The sequence below is a fragment of the Blennius ocellaris genome (assembly GCF_963422515.1).
Source record: "Blennius ocellaris genome assembly, chromosome: 14".
Taxonomy (NCBI): Eukaryota; Metazoa; Chordata; class Actinopteri; order Blenniiformes; family Blenniidae; genus Blennius; species Blennius ocellaris.
In genome coordinates, this window is record NC_137663.1 from 13,772,640 (window position 1) to 13,791,813 (window position 19,174).

Consider the following 19,174-nt stretch of genomic DNA (forward strand, 5'->3'; position numbering starts at 1 on the left):
GGCTTCTCTCTTCCTCAAAATCATGTGACACTTTGTAAAGAAGATCATATTTAACTTATCTGTATTGTGTGGTTTTAAATCAAATGTTGTATTCTAATTTATTAAAAAAAAATGTATTTTAGATTTCTTTTTCTTAGCTACCAAACAGGCACATTCTTCTAAATCTCACACATTGAAAATATTGTTTGGAAGTGTATCTATCTTTTAGTGGGCTGGAATTATACTTTTACAACTAATAATGTCATGGCATTTTGCCAGCATTGCTTCGCTCACACTCTCTCTCTCTCTCTCTCGCTCTCTCTCTCTCTCTCTCTCTCTCTCTCTCTCTCTCTCTCTCTCTCTCTCTGACACAAACACGAACACAGTTACACACAAAGAAGGCTCACAGTGAGCTCTCAGAAATATTTGCTTCCGCTTATAACAAGATGTGGGACAACAAGGACCTACTTGGAAATTTTGACTTGTAGATTAATATCAGTCTTCTCCTGCTTGGCACAGGTCAGTCATATGATTTTGCACTTTGCTTCTCAATTCTTCACCTCTGAAATCAGTTTTATGGGTATGAGAGAATCAGTACGGAAGACACAGTCAATAAAAATGTGTTTTATGAGTATGAGCGAATCAATACTAAAGACACAGCCAAGTAACAACATCCCTATAAAGCATATTCATATTACCAGGTTTCAACTGAATTTATGGTAAATCTATTAATGGTTTTGTTTGGTAAAAGCTAGGTTACCAGACACATCCAAGGGTGGGATTGGTAAGGACTGGAAAAACTGCTTGCTCATCCTTTATCAGCAGGAGTGCATGAGTCAGCGCCGCTCTGTTACACCCAGAGTGGTTACAACACACACACACACACACACACACACACACACACACACACACACACACACACACACACACACACACACACACACACACACACACACACACACACACACACACACACACACACACACACACACACACACACACACACACACGCACACACGCACACACGCACGCACAGTCTCCCTCCCTCACACATGCTCACACACAGGCCATATGACTGAGTCAAGCTCAGTTTTTAGTTTGTAACCAAGTGGAGATCAGGCTTTCTGGGAAAGACAGCCCGGTCGGATGGCATTCCATTTAGAAATAACCATGTGTGCTCTGCAGCAAGGACTTTACTTGACACTCTAAGAAACTTGGATCTACAGAGGAATATTTGTGAGGTAGGCATGTTTATCTTACTCTTTTAAAGTATGTTTATTAAAGTATTGTAGTTTTGTTTATGGATAAATGAGAAATCTCTCTCACACTTGCTGTGTGTGTGTGTGTGTGTGTGTGTGTGTGTGTGTGTGTGTATGTGTGTGTGTATGTGCGCGCACACAGATGTCCCTGATGACCATGTCTGCCCACCGGTCATCTGTGTTTACATTTGAGTCTACAGTGCATTCCTGCCATATGCTGCGCTGCCTGGATGAGCAGCGTCGGAGGGATGTGTTGTGTGATGTTACGGTGGTGGTGGAGGGTCAGAGTTTTAGGGCCCACCGCTCCGTACTCGCTTCCTGTAGCGAGTACTTCACACAGAGGTTCTCCTCCTTCATGCAGCATGGAGCGGTCATCACTTTGCCGAAGGAGGTGAGACGTCACCTCATGTTGCCTATATGTAGTTTTCCTCAAGCTCAGCTGCCACACATCAAGAACTCTCCGTAAAAGTGACCAATTCATCAACAAGATTGTTTTTTTTTTTAATGCTTTGCATTCAAGAGTTGCCAAGTTGAGACACACATTAAAACCTACTAACGTAAAAACAACTGCTGTCAGTTATGAACAGAACAAACATGTTCTGATACAGTACAACATTTTAAATGTTAGTTGTATTTAGTTAGTTGTACTGGGGATCCAATATTAAAATGGTTTGCAACCAAACTTGATGAAGCTATGTTTCATGGAGGGCTTACAACTCTGGTCCTCAGGGCCCCCTGTCTTCTTTACTGTTTTCCTGCTCTGTAACACTTGATTCAGATCAATGAATTAAGTTCCTGCAGGGCTCCATGTCAATCCATTCATATGAATCAAGTGACTAGAAGCAAGACAACATCTAAAACGTGCAGAGCAGGGGGTCCCTGGGGACCGGGGTTGTGAAACACTGAAATAAAGTAATCATTGATGTCATTTTATTCTTTTACAGGTGACAGTTGAAGGCTTTGAACCCTTGCTGAATTTTGCATACACGTCCAAACTCCTCTTCGGAAAAGACGATGTCTTAGAAATTCGAAATGCAGCTTCCATCCTTGGTTTCCAAGACCTTGATGACGGATGCTTTGATTTCGTCCTCCCCAAGTTCTTCTCCAGCAGCAAGAGCTCTGCTCCTTTTCAGGGAAAGATCTGTTGTAAGAAGAAGTGCAAGAGGCGATTGTCAAAGGAAGACTGTGGCTCAGACTGTGACGAAGTACTGTTGGATGAAAAAGAAGTCAAACCAGTTGCTGACTCATCAGCTCGGCAGGAAACAACATGGGACTGTGACAAATCAGTGAACAACAAAACGGGAAGTCAGAGAAGCACTGGCACTGATGCACCTGTAGTTGAAGAGACAAACGGCCACATTATGCAGTGTCCAAAGTATCGTAAGTTCCAGATAGCCTGTGGGAAGGAAAACTGCACCACAGAAAAAAGCCTAACTATTCCAGAGGTGCCCATCAGCGACGGAGGCCTAGTTTCCTTCTCACCATGTTTTAGCGGTGAAAAGATTCACAATGAAACTACAGTTCATTTCCCTGAAAATTCAAAATCAAATGTCTGCAAACAGCACAAAGAAGGAGCGGGGGACACATTTGACATAAAAACAAAGACTTCCAGTCGAAGGGAGAAACTTCATATGGATAAGAAAGAAAGAAACAGAGGAGACAAGCAATGTGAGGACATGGAGACAGACGTTATAAAGATGGAGCGAGAAATGGCGCTTATCAGTGAAATCGGCTCCACAGAGCCACAGACGGTGCAGGGTGAGAGGTCAGTAGGGTTAATGTTGAACCATTGCTCCCTGTTTAACCTGAATGAGGGTCTTGCAATCTCTAGGTCACCGGCACAGGGGGAGTTTGTCAGAGTCACTGATGAAGGCGAGAAGGCCCGTGAATCCAGTGTGACTGAGCCAGCTTCCACTCATCCAAAGGAAGAACAGGAACAGGTAGAAACTGAGGACAAAACAGCAGATAAGACCCAGCAAACAAGTGGGATAGAGAAGTTGGCCTTGTCAGGGAACAGTATGAGAGATAGTAACATGGTGGGGAGGGAAGTGCCGCAGAAACTGGCTACAGCTCGGGGACCAGATGCGTGCTCGTCTCAGCTGAACTTCCAGGACCTTCGTGCAGACAGTTCTGACAAAGGGACTGGATGTGGGCAGAGTACATCATTAGAGTGGCTGAAACTCCACAGTAGCTTTAGCCCAGCGCGAAGCAGCTGTCCCGTGTTCCAGGATCTGCACCAACAGAAATCTTTATGGAAAGGAGCGGGGCTGCCTGAATGTGAGGGAGCTTCTCAGTCAGGCGTGTCATCCCTAAACTCAGGGGAGGATGGAGACTCGGAGACAGAAACAGAAGGGGACAGTGAGTCCTACACACAAGAGAGAGCCAGACAGGTGAGCAATGAAAATGGAGCACGTCAGCTGAACCCTGCTCTGATTTTTATCTTTATCTGTCCTGCTGTTGTTCAGTTGTGAAGTCCATACAGTTTGAATATACCTTACCCCATGAAGTGTCATAAAAAAGGCCTTGTAATTTACTTGTCAATACTTAATAGTGACAGGACCTTTATTCATCGTAAGCAACTGAGTGTTTGAACTCATCAACCAAAAGCAGGTCCGCTATCCTGCCAATCATTCACCATGTAGAGATAATGTGTGTTCGCACACGTGTGATTGTACTTATATGGCTTACTTATTGGGTCAAAGTCCACTTAAAAAAAAAACAAAAAAAAAAAACAATTGCTCATTCATCAGAGTTAGTGATGCTTTTCACATGCTTCTGTCCAGTCAGATTTGATCACAAGCAGAAATAGTGCTGAGAAATGTGCAGTTAAGGTCATTATTTAAAAAATAAAAAAATCTTAAGTTTGCCATTGAAAGACAAAAAGTATAAATTGACAGTTTTCCTGAACTGGTCAATGCACATCTCATGTCACACATTAGCAGCAGCAGGCATTCAGAGTTAACAATTAACAGATCAGAAAGGTTTTTGGTCCTTGAACTCACAAGCTGCTTCAATCCTGTTCACTTGATTTCCATCACAAACAGATCAGCAGTGACTCTTTTGGGATTTTAATTCTGAAATTAGTTTCAGTTATACGTTCAGATGTTGACAGTCAGATACTTCCTATGGAATCAAATCGTTTCACAACTTCAGCAGAGACTGTAGGAATTGCCAGGGTTTCTGAATGCATTGCATTTATATTATGCATTGTCTCTATTGTCAAAAGTTTAATGTGTCATATAGAATAATCTCCTTTCATTCATAGACATATTTAACACAGGTTTCTTGATGGGGTCTCCTCAGGTGCGACTACCATTCACTGTGGACTGGGTTGTGAATCTGAACCGAAATGACTTCCAGCAGCTGTTGAAGCAACAGGTCTTCACACGAGAGCAGCTCGACTTTGTCCACGACATGAGACGTCGCAGCAAAAACCGCTTGGCAGCTCAGCGCTGCCGCAAGAGAAAACTGGACTGCATTTATAATCTCCAGTGCGAAATCAACAAGCTCGTAAGCACGTCCCTTCTTTCAGTGATTAAACTTCAGGGTGTCTTGGCTGGATTTGTTCTGAATGAAGTGTCTTGTTTTGCACGTGCATGTGACAGAAGACTGAGAGAGAAAAACTGATGATGGAGAAGAGCCAGCTGAGCCAGCTGAGGGTGAAGGCACGTCACAGCGTTTCAGCTTTATGCCAGAGGGTCTGCAATGAAGCAAATCTACAGCCAGAGCAACTGCAGGTGTTGGCCAAATACACCTCCCCAGAGTGCCCTCTCTCCTCTTTCTTTCCCCACATAGACGCACTCCTCTCACAGCATGGACTGTCACGTGGACTGGCACCGGAGGAGTCTCAGTTCAGTTCCAGCACAGATACATTCATGGGAGAACAGTGACTTCACACACACACACACACACACACACACACACACACACACACACACACACACACACGCACACACACACGCACACGCACACGCACACGCACACGCACACACACACACACACTGCAACTTGACTGACAATCCTCTGTGGTGTCTGAGGGCGGTTACGGTGTCAAACTGATAATTAAACTGCACTGGAGCCTCGGTGCACACTGCCATACAACAGTGACAGTGGCAAACTTGTGATCTCATCAAAATGCTTTTGTAATATTCATAATGATGAGGCTTCATGGACATGCAGTAACAGCCAAATTTAGATATTATAGAAATGTTTATTTAAATGTTTGTACAGCATTCCTGCAGTTTCCCAGCTGACCAAATGGCCCAACGTAGTTTATAGTTTGTTTATAGAAATAAACTAAACAAAACCAGCACAAGCAGAGTGATTAAAAGGAGGATTGTCTTCATCTACTTCACATTTTCACTGTTTAATTAACTCAGGACGACCACCGATTGAGCACACATGTAACAAGATCACCATTCATTATATTTATTACTGGTTTTCTATAATATAGGTTTTTAGTGTTTACAAGAGCTGCTACTTTGTACAGTGTAGCCCTCTCTCACTAAGTGCCACAAACTAGTGTGCATCCACAAAGTGACACCATACCCAAAGAGTGCTGCAGCAAAACCACACAAAGCTCAACAAAAAGCCTTGACACGGGCTTAACAGACTGGATCTTTTTTTTTTTTTTGTCTGGCTGTCATTGTGGTCTCTTGACGCTGACCACGGTGACACAGCTCTTCTAAGTTGAACATACCTCTCAGAGCTTTGCTTTGACTCACTAAAGCAGACTTCAGGTCTTTTTTTTCTTTCTTTTTTTATATAGTCAAAGTTTTATCCAAAGAAACTGCACTTTAGCAAAGCTTTTCTCTTTCCATACATTTACAGAGCCAGTTTTAGGAAGTGAAGCTGCCTCATACCCTGTATTGAAATTTATTGACGCAACCTTTCACATGTTTTCCCCTCCATTATTCCAGCGATTATACTGCTTTTATGAGGTTGAATATTGTGCACTTTCCACAATCTTTAGCACCTTTATCTGAATCACAGTCAAGGGTCAAATTAACAATCTATCAATAATTTATTGATACAGTATATGCAGATTTATGACTATAATGTCTATCTTCAATACTTCAATCAGGACATGTATGTCTGCTTGTAGTGAGCACTCCATTCACTATTCTACTTCCTGCACTTTTTTCTTATTCCTTTAAAATAAAATCTGCCTATTGTAAATATTTGAAACTCAGGTTTCTTCTTAATTCCACCACATCAATGTCTCCTGTGTTATATTTTTATGTATTTAGATGTTTGTTTTTTTCCTTCCCACTCACAGTGTTCCTCGGATTGTCGAGAATTGTGTAAAGATATGACAATAAATGAAACCTTAAATGTTGATTTAGTTATGACCTGCTGAGTAGACTCACTGTACATTACAGAGTGATAGAATGTTGTTTTTCATCAATGGTACGGCAAAAAGTAATGCGTTTACCCTGGTACATATCTCCCTCTAGTGGCAGCCTATGCACATGCTGGGGCATGTACACGTTTGTTGCAGTTTAGAGCACCAGTAGCTCCTCAACAATGTTCTTTTATATTTAATTATTTCCATAATGACAGTATACTTTTATGAATTGTTCCAAAGTATTTCTGCATTTTCTGGCCATCTGTGGCAGGTAATCAATGAATAATAAATACCAACCAACCAACAATGAAACGCTAAAAAAAAGAATAAAAGTTTGCTGTGATTATCAAGATATTGCCAGTGCAAAGCAGACATTGAAAAGCCATTAGTGTATGGTAATGAGGTGTAAAATGTGTCCGTGTTCAGTGAGATTGGTAACTTCTTCAGAGGACTCATCTTTCAACCTGGACAGATATATTAATGATTTAATACTTCATCTTTCATGTTTCAGCTTCCGGATCATTGTCATTCTCTCCCACTAACTCTCACCTGTGTTACTTTTAATTTTCCCTTTGAGTTTCTCTTCAGTTTCACTCTGCGTCACTCCATTCTTGCTTTATCCCAAAGTTGCTTTAATTAGGAGAGATTAGTTTTCTCAAGCCTTAAATTTCTTTAATGTGAACAAATGTAGGATAATGCACTTCAGAGCATTTCAACACTATATGTATGTTGTCACTTTAATCAATCTCACCAAATACGTACTTGTGTCTCTTTTTAATTTGAGAGAATAAAGGGAAGATTCCCGAGGCAAAAAGGTCAAAGAGGTCAACTTGAGTTAATGGATTGAGTGGGAACTGTGAGTCAGTGATGGGTGAAGGCTTAAAGATGAGAAAAATCACCTTGATGGAGGAGACTTTTTGTCTGGGAAAGCATGTGTTAGTGTTCACACGAAGCGATTAAGTACTTTGAAATCCTCTCATTCGCGAGTGGTTGCACATCACTTTAAGATTTATGTCTGCACCAATGTATTTTTTTCCCTCCATTTTTGGGAGCAATTACAGATGTAAAGTGAAGACCACGGGAGCCATTTCTCTTAATATGACACCTTATTATGCCACAAGAGCTCCCATTATCACTCAGTAAAAATGAGTTCATTATTACAAACACATCCTTCATTAAAATGAATTGTTTTCACACTGCATCTTTAATTTGTTCATGAATTTGAAATGAGCGTTAAGTGAATATAACGCTTGCAGTGTGACTAATGTGACAACAGATGGCTCCACATGAACAATTTCTAGTAGCGATATCAATGAGACAATCAGACTCAGTCCCTTTCATTACCTGAATACTTGATTTGCAACTTGCCACATGACTCCTGTCTGCGATCTGTGTGACCAAGCAGGCCCAATGTCTTCTCGTCTAATAGATATTTATTACTTACAAGCTGTATGAATTCTGCCATTTTCGAAGACAGTTGGGGTGACCCTCTTAATCTGCCTGTCTGTGTTTACCTGCACGCACTCTCGATGAGTTGTTGGTAACCTTTTGTTGCTGTTTCATTTAAAGTGTTGCATCTCCTCCTGCACATGTTCTTCTCCTACCAACTGCCTCTCTCTCTCTCTCTCTCTCTCGCTCTCAGAAGATGTGAGTATTTTCTGTAGGTGGTTCCCTGGCAGAGCCTGAGAACTAGAGAGAGGACGGTATCTTGAGCTCATAATCCCAGTAATGACTAGTTAAATCTGTGCCAGTTGCAGTCATTACAAAATGAGCTAATACACCAGAATCTTTGCAATGTGTTTCATATAGAAGTTCAATTTTACTCCTTTATTTGAACATAAATCTTCATGAATTTTACTGACATCCCCAAACTGTCATTTACAACATCATTATAAGACCAACGTTCCTAAAGTTTGTAGTTAGTCTGTCATTTTAATCATCTGTTGAACTAGTGTACACGGGTACTGATATGTCACGGTTTTACCTCATCAAAAAGAGACGACCAAATGTAATCCCTAAAGCAGAAAGTAATCCACACAGTCATGTGCTGCCTGGATGAGAACCTGAGTCTACTGTATATACACACACACACACACACACACACACACACACACACACACACACACACACACACACACACACACACACACACACACACACACACACACATACTTGCTGTAAACTAATAAAACTTGTAAGCGGATTTATTGGCTGTCACAGCAATTTGTGAAGCTCCACTAAATTACCACAGTGATCATGTGCAAGAAAAATTGTCTGGTTCCAGATAAAAGGTCTAATTGTGTAAATATCCTCAGAGTCACACATATATTATAAAAAAAAAACATCAAACATAATATATATATGTGAAAATTGTTAATTTATTTGACTAAAAATAAATAAAGTACAATACATAAGTGGTATAATCAGCTGGCAGTATGCGGTTATGTACCTTTTGACCTCCTGTGTGATATAGTCGACAATGATTTGGTGTACTCATCAGTTACTGAAGGAATGTGTTCATAATCGGCTCAAAAATCTGTATTGTGGAAACATGCTGACACCTTCATTATGAAATAAAAAAAAAAGAAAAAGAAACTGTCCTGTTTCACTAAATCGTCATGTAATTACTGTAAATTATTGACAACACACATTCTCACATGACACTGTTCCATATATTCTGGAGGAAACAACCTAACATGAGCCATGAGATACATGCATGAACACATCCGGAAGTGAACTGAGTTTACATGAGGTCAGAGTTCTCCCCTGACTTATTTCACAGTGAGGGAAAAAAAGGCTGAATTCAATTTTGACAGAGGATGTTACAAGAAAGTTGAAAAGGGTGGAACACTGCCCAAATGATTAAAAAAACACAACCTTGAAATATACACACCTAAAGGTAAATATCAAAGTAGTTTGAGTATTAAAATCTGCATTGTAGCAACTGTAGGGTTCAGAGTCACACTACATTAGTAGAGTACAAAAACAGTAACCGAAGGTTACAAACGAAGACAGCAAACCTTTTTATCTATTTTAAAGAAAATAATGAATGAGGACAATCCACGAGTGGCATAATCAGCTGACGGGGTTTCGTTGTATCACAACACTTATCAAATACATCGAATCGTTTCCAAGTATTGATATCTTACTGAATACAAGTGTATTCGCATTCAGCTAAGAAGTCTATAGTGTGACACCCTGCTGATACCCTCATTACGAGCCAAAATATCACCATGAAATTGCCTTGAGGAGGGAGCATTGTTTCAGTCTGTAACATCCAGGTCACAAATGAACGACAAGAACTCGTTCATCAGCACATGACTTTTTGTGCGAGGATCCAAAACACAAAGCAACACAGAGGAAACGATGTGACACATGCCAGAAGTACATCTGCTGTACATTTGCATACATTTGCAACAGAGCACACACTATTTGAACAAATTTTGGTTTTGTTTGCACTGAACCACTGTAAGAAAATGTCAAAGTTTGACTTCACTCAGCTAAAACTACTGGACTGCCTCCCAGACTAACAGTACAACAAAATTGCAGACCGTTAAACGATATCTATCGAAGTATTGGATCTACATTGTGGAGCAGGTGCAGGTTTACATAACATACTGTTGCATGGTATATAGAAATCAGTAAGAAAAAAGCAAACAGAGAGAGGCAGGTTAAATATGAGGAAAAGCGGTGGAAACAGTTTTACTGAGACGAAACAGAGTGAAATAATAACAGACGCCAAAGCAGATGAAGAGATGAAAGATGAGGCAAAAAAAGGAACAGGGAGAGAGGAGAAATCTGTCTATATGTGGATATGCGGCAGTGTCTGTCTGCATGGCACAGTGAGACAAAGCTTCACATAGATAGTTAGAGGATAACCATATAAAAAAAGACTCTTGTTACCATGGATACCGAGGCTTACGTTTTGGCAAACGATTGTGTCCAGTATGCAACCAGACAGTCGGCAGAGAGGAAAGCAAAACATGCAATGATCCTCAGAATGGGAGCAGCGATCTGATTAGTAAAATATTGTAGCTGTATCGTAATCAAACTAAAGGTCAAACTTCTGCCTTCGATGAACAAATGTCTGTGACATGTGTTCTCTGTTCAGCAAATCACGAACTGCTCAGAAAGACCTGCCCACTGGCCATAAAACAATAGTTACACTAGCCAAACTCCATGATGTTTGTCTAAGCGCTCAACTATATTTCTTCGTAACCGCTTCCCCAAGAAGATAAATACGTTGCTACTCAAACAGCTGAACAAAATAAGTCAGTTGTGGTGTGAATTTCAACCTATTTAACATCAACTGACATCCAACTTCACACTCAGACATGCATACTGAAAATAATTTAAAACAGAAAAAAACTACCTGAAAACAATGTATGTGCAAAATTCACATAATTTCACAAGCTGGGATTTAAAATATGAGATCAATACTGCTTCTTTTGGCTTGTGCAGAATAACCTCAAATAAAGCCTGCTGGTCGGTACAGTTTGGAGTGTGTTTGGGAATATTAAGTCAGGTTACAAACTTTAAGACTGACCACTTTTATGTTCAATGTGCTTATACGCCCATTGACCAAATAAGGATAAGCAGCATAGAGAACTATAGTACACTTATCTGGAAAATAATTTTTGTAAGGCAAAATCTGAACTCTCACAGGATCGTAAATCCCCACCCTGCATTGTGCAGTTACATAAAAGTGCAGCTTTCTGAGTCGACGTGGCTTCAGTTGGACATGTGTCTTCCACTCTGCAGTGGCACAACCAATGAAACACATCAGACTTGAGGTGAGACCAAAGAAACCAAACAGCGCCATGTTTGATTTCCTTCAAACCTTCGATATGTGGTAAAAAATTGTCTTTCTTTTTCCTGCTGTGAATTCATTATTTTCACTTGTGCCAACGCCCCAAGTCGTCCAATTACTTGAGGCAGCCGGAGCAGCTCATCTGCCTGCTGGAGTCGAGCTGCGGCGAGATGGTGTCTGGAACCACACTTTTCAGGATGTCATTTTCTGTGGCCATGATGTGCTTGACCAAGAAGTTGGCAGCCTCACTGATGTTGAGATTGTCCTAAAGGAATAAGACAAAGTGTAGTTATACCGTATCTGCTTCATAGGATGAAGGTAATTATTATTTTTTTACATTTTTAATTTTTTTACCAATTTCCAGGACATTTTGGCTTACAATTGTCAGCAAAGATGAACCAGCAGATCTTGTTTTGTTTAGTCTCCCTCTGACATTTCTGCCTGAAACAGCGCTTCATAAACTTTGACCTTTCAGAATGTTGAGTCTCGATGCCACAAGAGGAGAGCTCACTCACGCTGCTCCAGCACATTCATGTCATTACAAGATGTGTAAATGAAGACAGCATTAGCAGAATTTAAGGCTATGTGTAAATACTGCTCTGAACGTGCAATTTAAGCTTGTACACATCACAGAGGTACATAGATAGATAGATTTGGCACAAACACAATGTAATGCAAGCAAAATATTTATTTTTGTTTAATTGTGGTAGATGATAAATCAAACCATTACAAATCCCCTTTTCTAGAGTATTCACATGTTGAATTCTAACATCCTAATCTTCAGGAGTTTGATAAAGTTTCAGTGACCCATCAGGTTAAGTGCATGCACAATATAAGATGTTACAGGGCAGTGATTATATAACATTGAATCTGCTCAAGGACAGAATTTAAACCAGCATGGTTCAAAAGTTTTTTTTTTTAAATATAGAGTAAAACTCACTGCAAAATAGAAGTTCCTAAGCAACAGGCAGTTCATAATCACTTTAATAACTTGTTCTGACCCAGCTCTGTAAATTCATCGTGTGGAGCCATCTTCCATGAGCATATGAAATTCCAGTTGGCTCTGCGGGGATGTTTACTGCTGACTGAAATGACCTGAAGAGGGAGGAGATCTCTCCCGGGGTGTGCCGAACCATCACTAAGGCAGCCTACAATTTTGGCTCGTTCATTATAGACGATACCAAAGCTGTATTAACACTTTTCAATAACAAGATGGTTAAGAAGAATAAACAAGAACTCACATGTGATTCTAAGTAGCTTGTGTGTCAGAAACAGGTTTAGTTGCACAGCCAGGTGAGCTGCTTCTCAATTCCAGTCGAAAACATGGTTATAGTTTATCTTCTTAAGATGCATATATTCAGTCTAGCCCATTACCCCGAATATGAGAAAAACGCTCTCACAAGCAACTTCATTTCGCCTCGTCGCGACCAACGTTTTCATGGCCAATAATGTAATAACTATACAATAGTGCAATAACATTTTGACAATCATTTCAAAAGTTAGCATAGTATTTTCTGATTATTCCATTATAAAAGTCATGAAGATATTTAATTTCAGTTTGCTTATCAAAAATAGATGTCAGAGTTGTCATATCCATTCATTGAGGACACATATTGCAACCTTGGCTTAATTATGCTTGTATATTAGTGTTTTTTTTTCTGTTTTATTAAATTGTTGTCAAGTTATTACATTGTTGGTTTTATGTAAAATGGCTGAAATTATTACACTATTGTCAGGTATTGGTGATACTGGTTATTATTATATTACTGGTGGCTATCATGTACCTCATGCGCCACAAATGACTGAAAACACGGAGTAATTCAGGGAAGTACTGCTCTCACCTTCGCAGAAGTCTCGAACCACCCCACAAAGCCATGGTCCTTGCAGAACTGGTCCATCTTGATGCCGTTGCTGGTCAGCTCCCTGCCCTGGTCACACTTGTTAGCCAGCAGCACGGTGGCAATGCTCTGTCCATTAGCCAGCATTAGTTTAGAATCCAGGTCCTCTTTCCACTTAACGACGGCTTCAAAGGTCGTCGGTCGTGTCACGTCGAACACAATGAAGGCTCCCATGGCTTCACGATAGTACACCCGGGTCATGTTCCCAAAACGTTCCTGACCTGTGGTGAACCAACACACACACACACACACACACACACACACACACACACACACACACACACACACACACACACACACACACACACACACACACACACACACACACACACACACACACACACACACACACACACACACACACACACACAGTGTGAGATTCATTCATTTGTCTGCCAGCATCATTGTGTCCAGGCTTCACTTTGCTAACAGGTTCTTTTTGTTTTCTTGCATTTTTTTTTTTTTTGGCAGAAAAAACAAGGCATGCTGCTGACAGTTAGCAGTGCTTGCATTCCCCAAGAAACAGCACATTCCACTGTGTTGCAGTAACACAGCAGACCACTGCAACTGCTTGTTGCCATAGTGTATGACTAAGAAACGTAAATGCAGAGTTCATCTCATGATACCAATCACAGGTAACACTTAGGAGCTTCTATGAGGCTCTCTCTCTCTCTCTCTCTCCTGCCTCGGGCTGACACCAGTAAAATAATGAACCAAAAACTCTGTGAAGTGATCTTGAAATCTTCTAAAGAAAGAGTGAATTTAATTCGCCGAGTCAGTCACCTGGCGTCAACCTTCTTACTTGAGGAAGACATAACTGAAGTGTCCAGAAAACATGCAGTAAAGCCTTGGCAAAGTATCTCCATGTAAGAAACCTAGTATTTGGCAGTATTCAGTGACTCCAGATTTCGGCCAGTCATTGAAAACAAATGGCTGGCATCCATGAAAAAAAAAAAGAAGATATTTATGTTAATTTGTCCAATCAGCTCTGATAGAGACAAAATAAAGGGACTAAGTATTACAATAATCATTGTCATTTTCATATTCATCATATGGCTTTTGGTGACGGTTGGGTGGAAAATGACAGAAAATCGCTTTACTGTCCAAGAACTGATGGATATGACTGTTACTGTGAGAGACGCCTGCATGCAGGTGCAATTCTGTGAGATCATAACTACCTGTGTATTTTTCAGGGAATGGAAAGTAGGTGTTTGAGGAACAGGTAATTCTGTCAACACTTTTCCTCAGGCTGTGTGTCCCTCGGATTGATGTGAGTATGTCTGGGTACAAACGTGAGGCAGTAAGTGTGTGCTCGCTTCCTCTTCGCTGAGAAGTTTACATTTCCTATGGATATTAATGACTGAGATGTCACTTTTTGCCTTGGAGAGGTGCTCTGACAAGGACAAAATGCCGCCGAGGAGGAGGAAATGGAAGATCTGACTGTGCATAGGATTGACAGCTTCCTCTTTTTTGTGCAAAAAGACTGTATGAGTGATTTTTTATCTCTCTTAAGGAACCCTCCTCGGCAGTGCTGTGGCAGCACTGTGAGACAGACAAGTCACACACTTGGCGGAGTGTCATTCATAAGTGCCTGGTGCAATTTTAAATCCTTGCATAAGTGCACCATAATGCGTCAAGTTTAAAACAAAAACTGAAAAAGAAATCTCCTGCAGACTGACGAGAGCCCTGCATTTCCTCTGGGTGGACTTCAAGCAGGTAGGTAGAGCCATTCATACATATGTAATTTCATTGGAAGGGTCAGAATTAACCACCTCAAGTGTGTGTGTGTGTGTGTGTGTGTGTGTGTGTGTGTGTGTGTGTGTGTGTGTGTGTGTGTGTGTGTGTGTGTGTGTGTGTGTGTGTGTGTGTGTGTGTGTGTGTGTGTGTGTGTGTAAGGATGCTGTCTTTTATTTAAGCCACAATGACACTCCTGTGACTGGCCTTTAAATGTCCCTCACATGGGCCTCATCACATGATGCAACATCATACCTTGCCTGAATGACTAAATAACAGTGCTCTGGTCTCCTCTTTGCTCATGTCTGGATAAGAAATAGAGATAGAGGCAACAGAGCCCAGCTGTCTCCAGTGACGCTGCATATTTAACTTGCCATTGAATAATTTTACAACAGTCATGCTTCACTGTCAGTTTCAAGACAAACACGTGATTTTTTTTTTTTTTTTACCAGAACAGCATTGCTTCACTATTTCCACTTTTTGTTTGATTAAAAGGAGGAATAGCACCAAATGTAAGTCGCAAACTGCAACTTGAAGCCATTACGCACAACTTGAAACTAAATCAGACACAAATAAAGTACTTATTCGCCACTGTCCCACCTGCAATGTCCCATAGCTGGAGCCGGACAGTCTCGGAGTCCCAGTTCAGCACTTTGAGGGCGAAGTCCACTCCAATGGTGGCCCGGTAGTTGTTGGAGTAGGTCTGATGGACGTAGCGCTTGATGACGGAGGTTTTCCCCACACCCAGGTCCCCGACCACCAGCACCTTGTACAGGTGCTCCTTCCGGAGACTCTGCATGCCGTTGGAGTTGGATGGGTGATTGGTCATCTCACCTGGAGGATCGAGGTGAGATCGAGGTGACTTTGACTCGGTGTGTGTATGTGTGTATGCGTTTGACACTCCGCGTCCTGATCCGGTTTGTGTGCGTGTGTGTGAGTGCGCCTATCTGGTCGGATTTCGGTGCCGCCCTCCCTCCGGAGGGAGTGTGCGCTCTTTCAGGGGCTGAGCCTGAGACCTTGTGACCCGGCCTGGAGAGGAACGAGAAATGCGCACGCTTGTGAATTAGTTTTTACTATCTTCTATCTATTAGCTGTGCTGTTAATTAATTGGACGCACTCAACGACTGACTCAACATTCTCTGTATTTTGGCTGATTCTATAGAAAGATCAGAAATCTTTATACTTAAGTTATCTTCAATTGAAAACTACAGAATGTATATAAAGCAAATCCTATCCAATGCAATCACAACATTATCATTAATATAACCAAATGTAAAATTTGGTTTATTCAATGCAAGTATTTTCAGTACCTTGCATTATTAAAACAATTATTTGGATGGATGATTTAATTTCTTTGCATAAAAGAAGGGGCCGAACCCCATTGGTTCACGCATAATTTCCACCTTTGCAAAAAATAAAGATTCGGCCAGTACACCTGCTTGCTATAGTGCATCATATGCTTTGTATTATCTTCTTCAACTCCCAGGTGGTTCATGAAATTTTGATGCATTCAGAAAAACAGACCAATGCTATAAAGCCTATGGGCTTGTGGCTTAGAACAGCCCACACCTTTATTTGCACTGAATACACAATTTACATATTTACACATTGTTGACTATATTTGTTTTACGGAGCAAAAGCTTTGATGTTTAATGCAGGTAGTCACAGGCCATAATGCTGCCAAAGCAATTCTACTGAAATGGTTGTTTTGCATCACCTTGAAATACATTGTTTACATCTATGCAACTCTGTATTGTTGCTGACAAACTGTGATGTGTAGTGTGGATTCAAACACCCTTTCAGGCTGCACGTTGGTGTACTGATGACCAACAATCTGTTGGTCCATTGAGGCCTTGGTTTCTCTCTGAGCTCATCAAACTCTATTATTGTCTGACTATGAAAAAACTTCTGCTAAGTGTGATGTGAATATTAATTTCACAGAGCAGTTCTTGTCCACATTTTATGGCAAGGGAAATTGTATCACTTGTTTAATAAAGAGTGCCCCAGAAACCCTGTTTCTCACTTTAATTATTGGACAGTGATTTGACACTATTAAATTATTATTTAGAAAGAGTCCATAAGTAACATAGATCAAAACATGATAATAACTCTGCATATTATGTCATTTGCATTATGACACTCCTATGGCAGTTACAAAATGACAGATAGAGGGATAGATGGATGGATGGATGGATGGATGGATGGATGGATGGTTGGAAGGATGGATGGATGGATGGATGGATGGATGGATGAATGGATGGATGGATATATCATGCCCATGAAAATGTATCCACAAATAACATTAAAAATGAAAAACATTTTAAATGTAAACCTTTAATGCAGCACAAGTGGTAAAAGTTTTAATTTCAAGCTATCTGAAAATAAAATGCGGGGATCAGAAAAACCATTCTGAAGACAAGCACATTACCAGCTTTAAGCATGATATGCTCTTGGAAGATTCGATGTGGCACAAATCTGCATGCAAATACGAAAGTTCTCTATTTTTTTACATCAAAATTGGTATAAAACATTACACATTTATAAAAGCACATTCATCTCTGTGTAAACATAAACAAACATTAATACAAAGGAAACCAGCCTAAAAAAAAATCAACCAACATAAACATAAAAACATGGAAATTATTTGTTGCTGCTGAAAAACTGAAAAGCTGAAAAGGAGCAAGCTTATTCATATTGTTGACCTATATCAACAGAGATGCAAAAAATTCACACCTGTAAAAAAAGAAACTGAGCAAAAAAAACAAACAACAACAAATAAATAAACTGAATCAAAATGCTCAAGCATAGGAAATTTAAATCGAAACAGGCTGACAGCCGGATTCTCACTGTGACCCAGTTTATAGAAACACAATGTAATATACTGCATCGAGACATTGGCACATAAAAACTATATAGAAACAAGCTGCTTTGAAAAAGATAAGTCAGCAAATCTGGCACGCGCCTCCCAAAACGAATCTTATGAACACATCAATATCACTAATAGTATCATTGCCTTGCTACTGTAGCTATTAATTATTGTAATTTTACTTTAGAGTCATTGAAAAGTAAGTCATTAAAAAAAAAAACACACAGCGTAGAAATGGCAAACAAATCTTGAATTCATGCAACAATCATTCAACAAGTAGGAGTTGAAGTTCGAAGGTATTTTGGTTCAGACACGTCCTGAGGTGGAAGATCATTTGGTCCGAAACCAACTTCTTTGTACATTCAAGTCAGTCACATCTAAAGTGAGGGAATCCACGAGCTCTTTTTAAGACCTGTTGACTTTGTCCACTGAAGTGTCTCATATACCCTTAATACATAACGGGTCATTGATCCTCACAGGGAAGGAGAGAATTCATTCTGAGTTTGTTTTTAATCCAACAAAGTGAAGAAGTGATCGGTGGAAAAAACAAAACAAAAATCCTTTAGTTTTCCTTATTTTCCTTGATCATCAAAAATCCAAATTTGTCTCCCATCTTTTGGACTGACAACTTGTCAGAAAGTGAAAAAAACATGTGTCATGTCAGATATTTTGATTATTCGAAAAAAAAAAAAAAAAAGTCTTCAGGCTGATACAATCTAGTTCCAGGTGGGTGTACAAGTAATCCATGTAATAAATCTGTCAAAAACAAAAACATCACATCATATACAAAGGTTCACCAGCCAGTATTAAGAACCAATTATGCTTCCTAGGTTTACGATATAATAGATAATATAAAATATACAACCCAAGTACAACAAGTTGTTATTTTTAATGATACCATGTAGTTCATTAAAATACCTAAAGATAACATGCTATGTTGAGATTTACATAAAATCTTGGAATGATCCAAAGAAATGGTGAATAAATGTGCGTGTTATGTTTATCCACTTCAATCAAATTTAAATGTAAGTCTCCTCAGCTTATCACTGTTGTCTTTGGAGTTTATTATATGGTCTGGAATGTGTTAGGAAACCATTAAAAAGTATTCAAAATGCCCATATGCATGTTTTGTTAGTTGTTTTCACGCCATTAATGAAATTCTTTTTTTAATAATATTTGGAGTTTTGCCACGTATGACAAATCTACTTAATGGCATTTGTTTCTGAGCTCTCTCTTGAGTTGGTTTATTCAGTTTCATTGTAATATAAAGATATACGTTTG

The 19,174-nt window shown here is 40.0% G+C and overlaps 2 protein-coding genes across 2 annotated transcripts; one reads left to right on the top strand and one right to left on the bottom strand.

The window, feature by feature from the left end:
- The first annotated feature begins 1,104 nt into the window (after window positions 1-1,104).
- Window positions 1,105-6,565, top strand: bach1b (BTB and CNC homology 1, basic leucine zipper transcription factor 1 b). Its single transcript, XM_080509289.1, has 5 exons — window positions 1,105-1,220; window positions 1,381-1,629; window positions 2,183-3,628; window positions 4,542-4,748; window positions 4,844-6,565. The coding sequence occupies exons 2-5, from the start codon at window positions 1,381-1,383 to the stop codon at window positions 5,126-5,128; spliced, it is 2,187 nt and encodes a 728-aa protein (XP_080365415.1). The 5' UTR covers window positions 1,105-1,220; the 3' UTR covers window positions 5,129-6,565.
- Window positions 6,566-11,510: 4,945 nt separating this feature from the next.
- Window positions 11,511-15,856, bottom strand: rab38b (RAB38b, member of RAS oncogene family; the record flags this gene model as incomplete). Its single annotated transcript, XM_080508779.1, has 3 exons — window positions 11,511-11,660; window positions 13,237-13,514; window positions 15,628-15,856. The coding sequence occupies 3 exons, from the start codon at window positions 15,854-15,856 to the stop codon at window positions 11,511-11,513; spliced, it is 657 nt and encodes a 218-aa protein (XP_080364905.1).
- Between the last annotated feature and the right edge of the window lie 3,318 nt (window positions 15,857-19,174).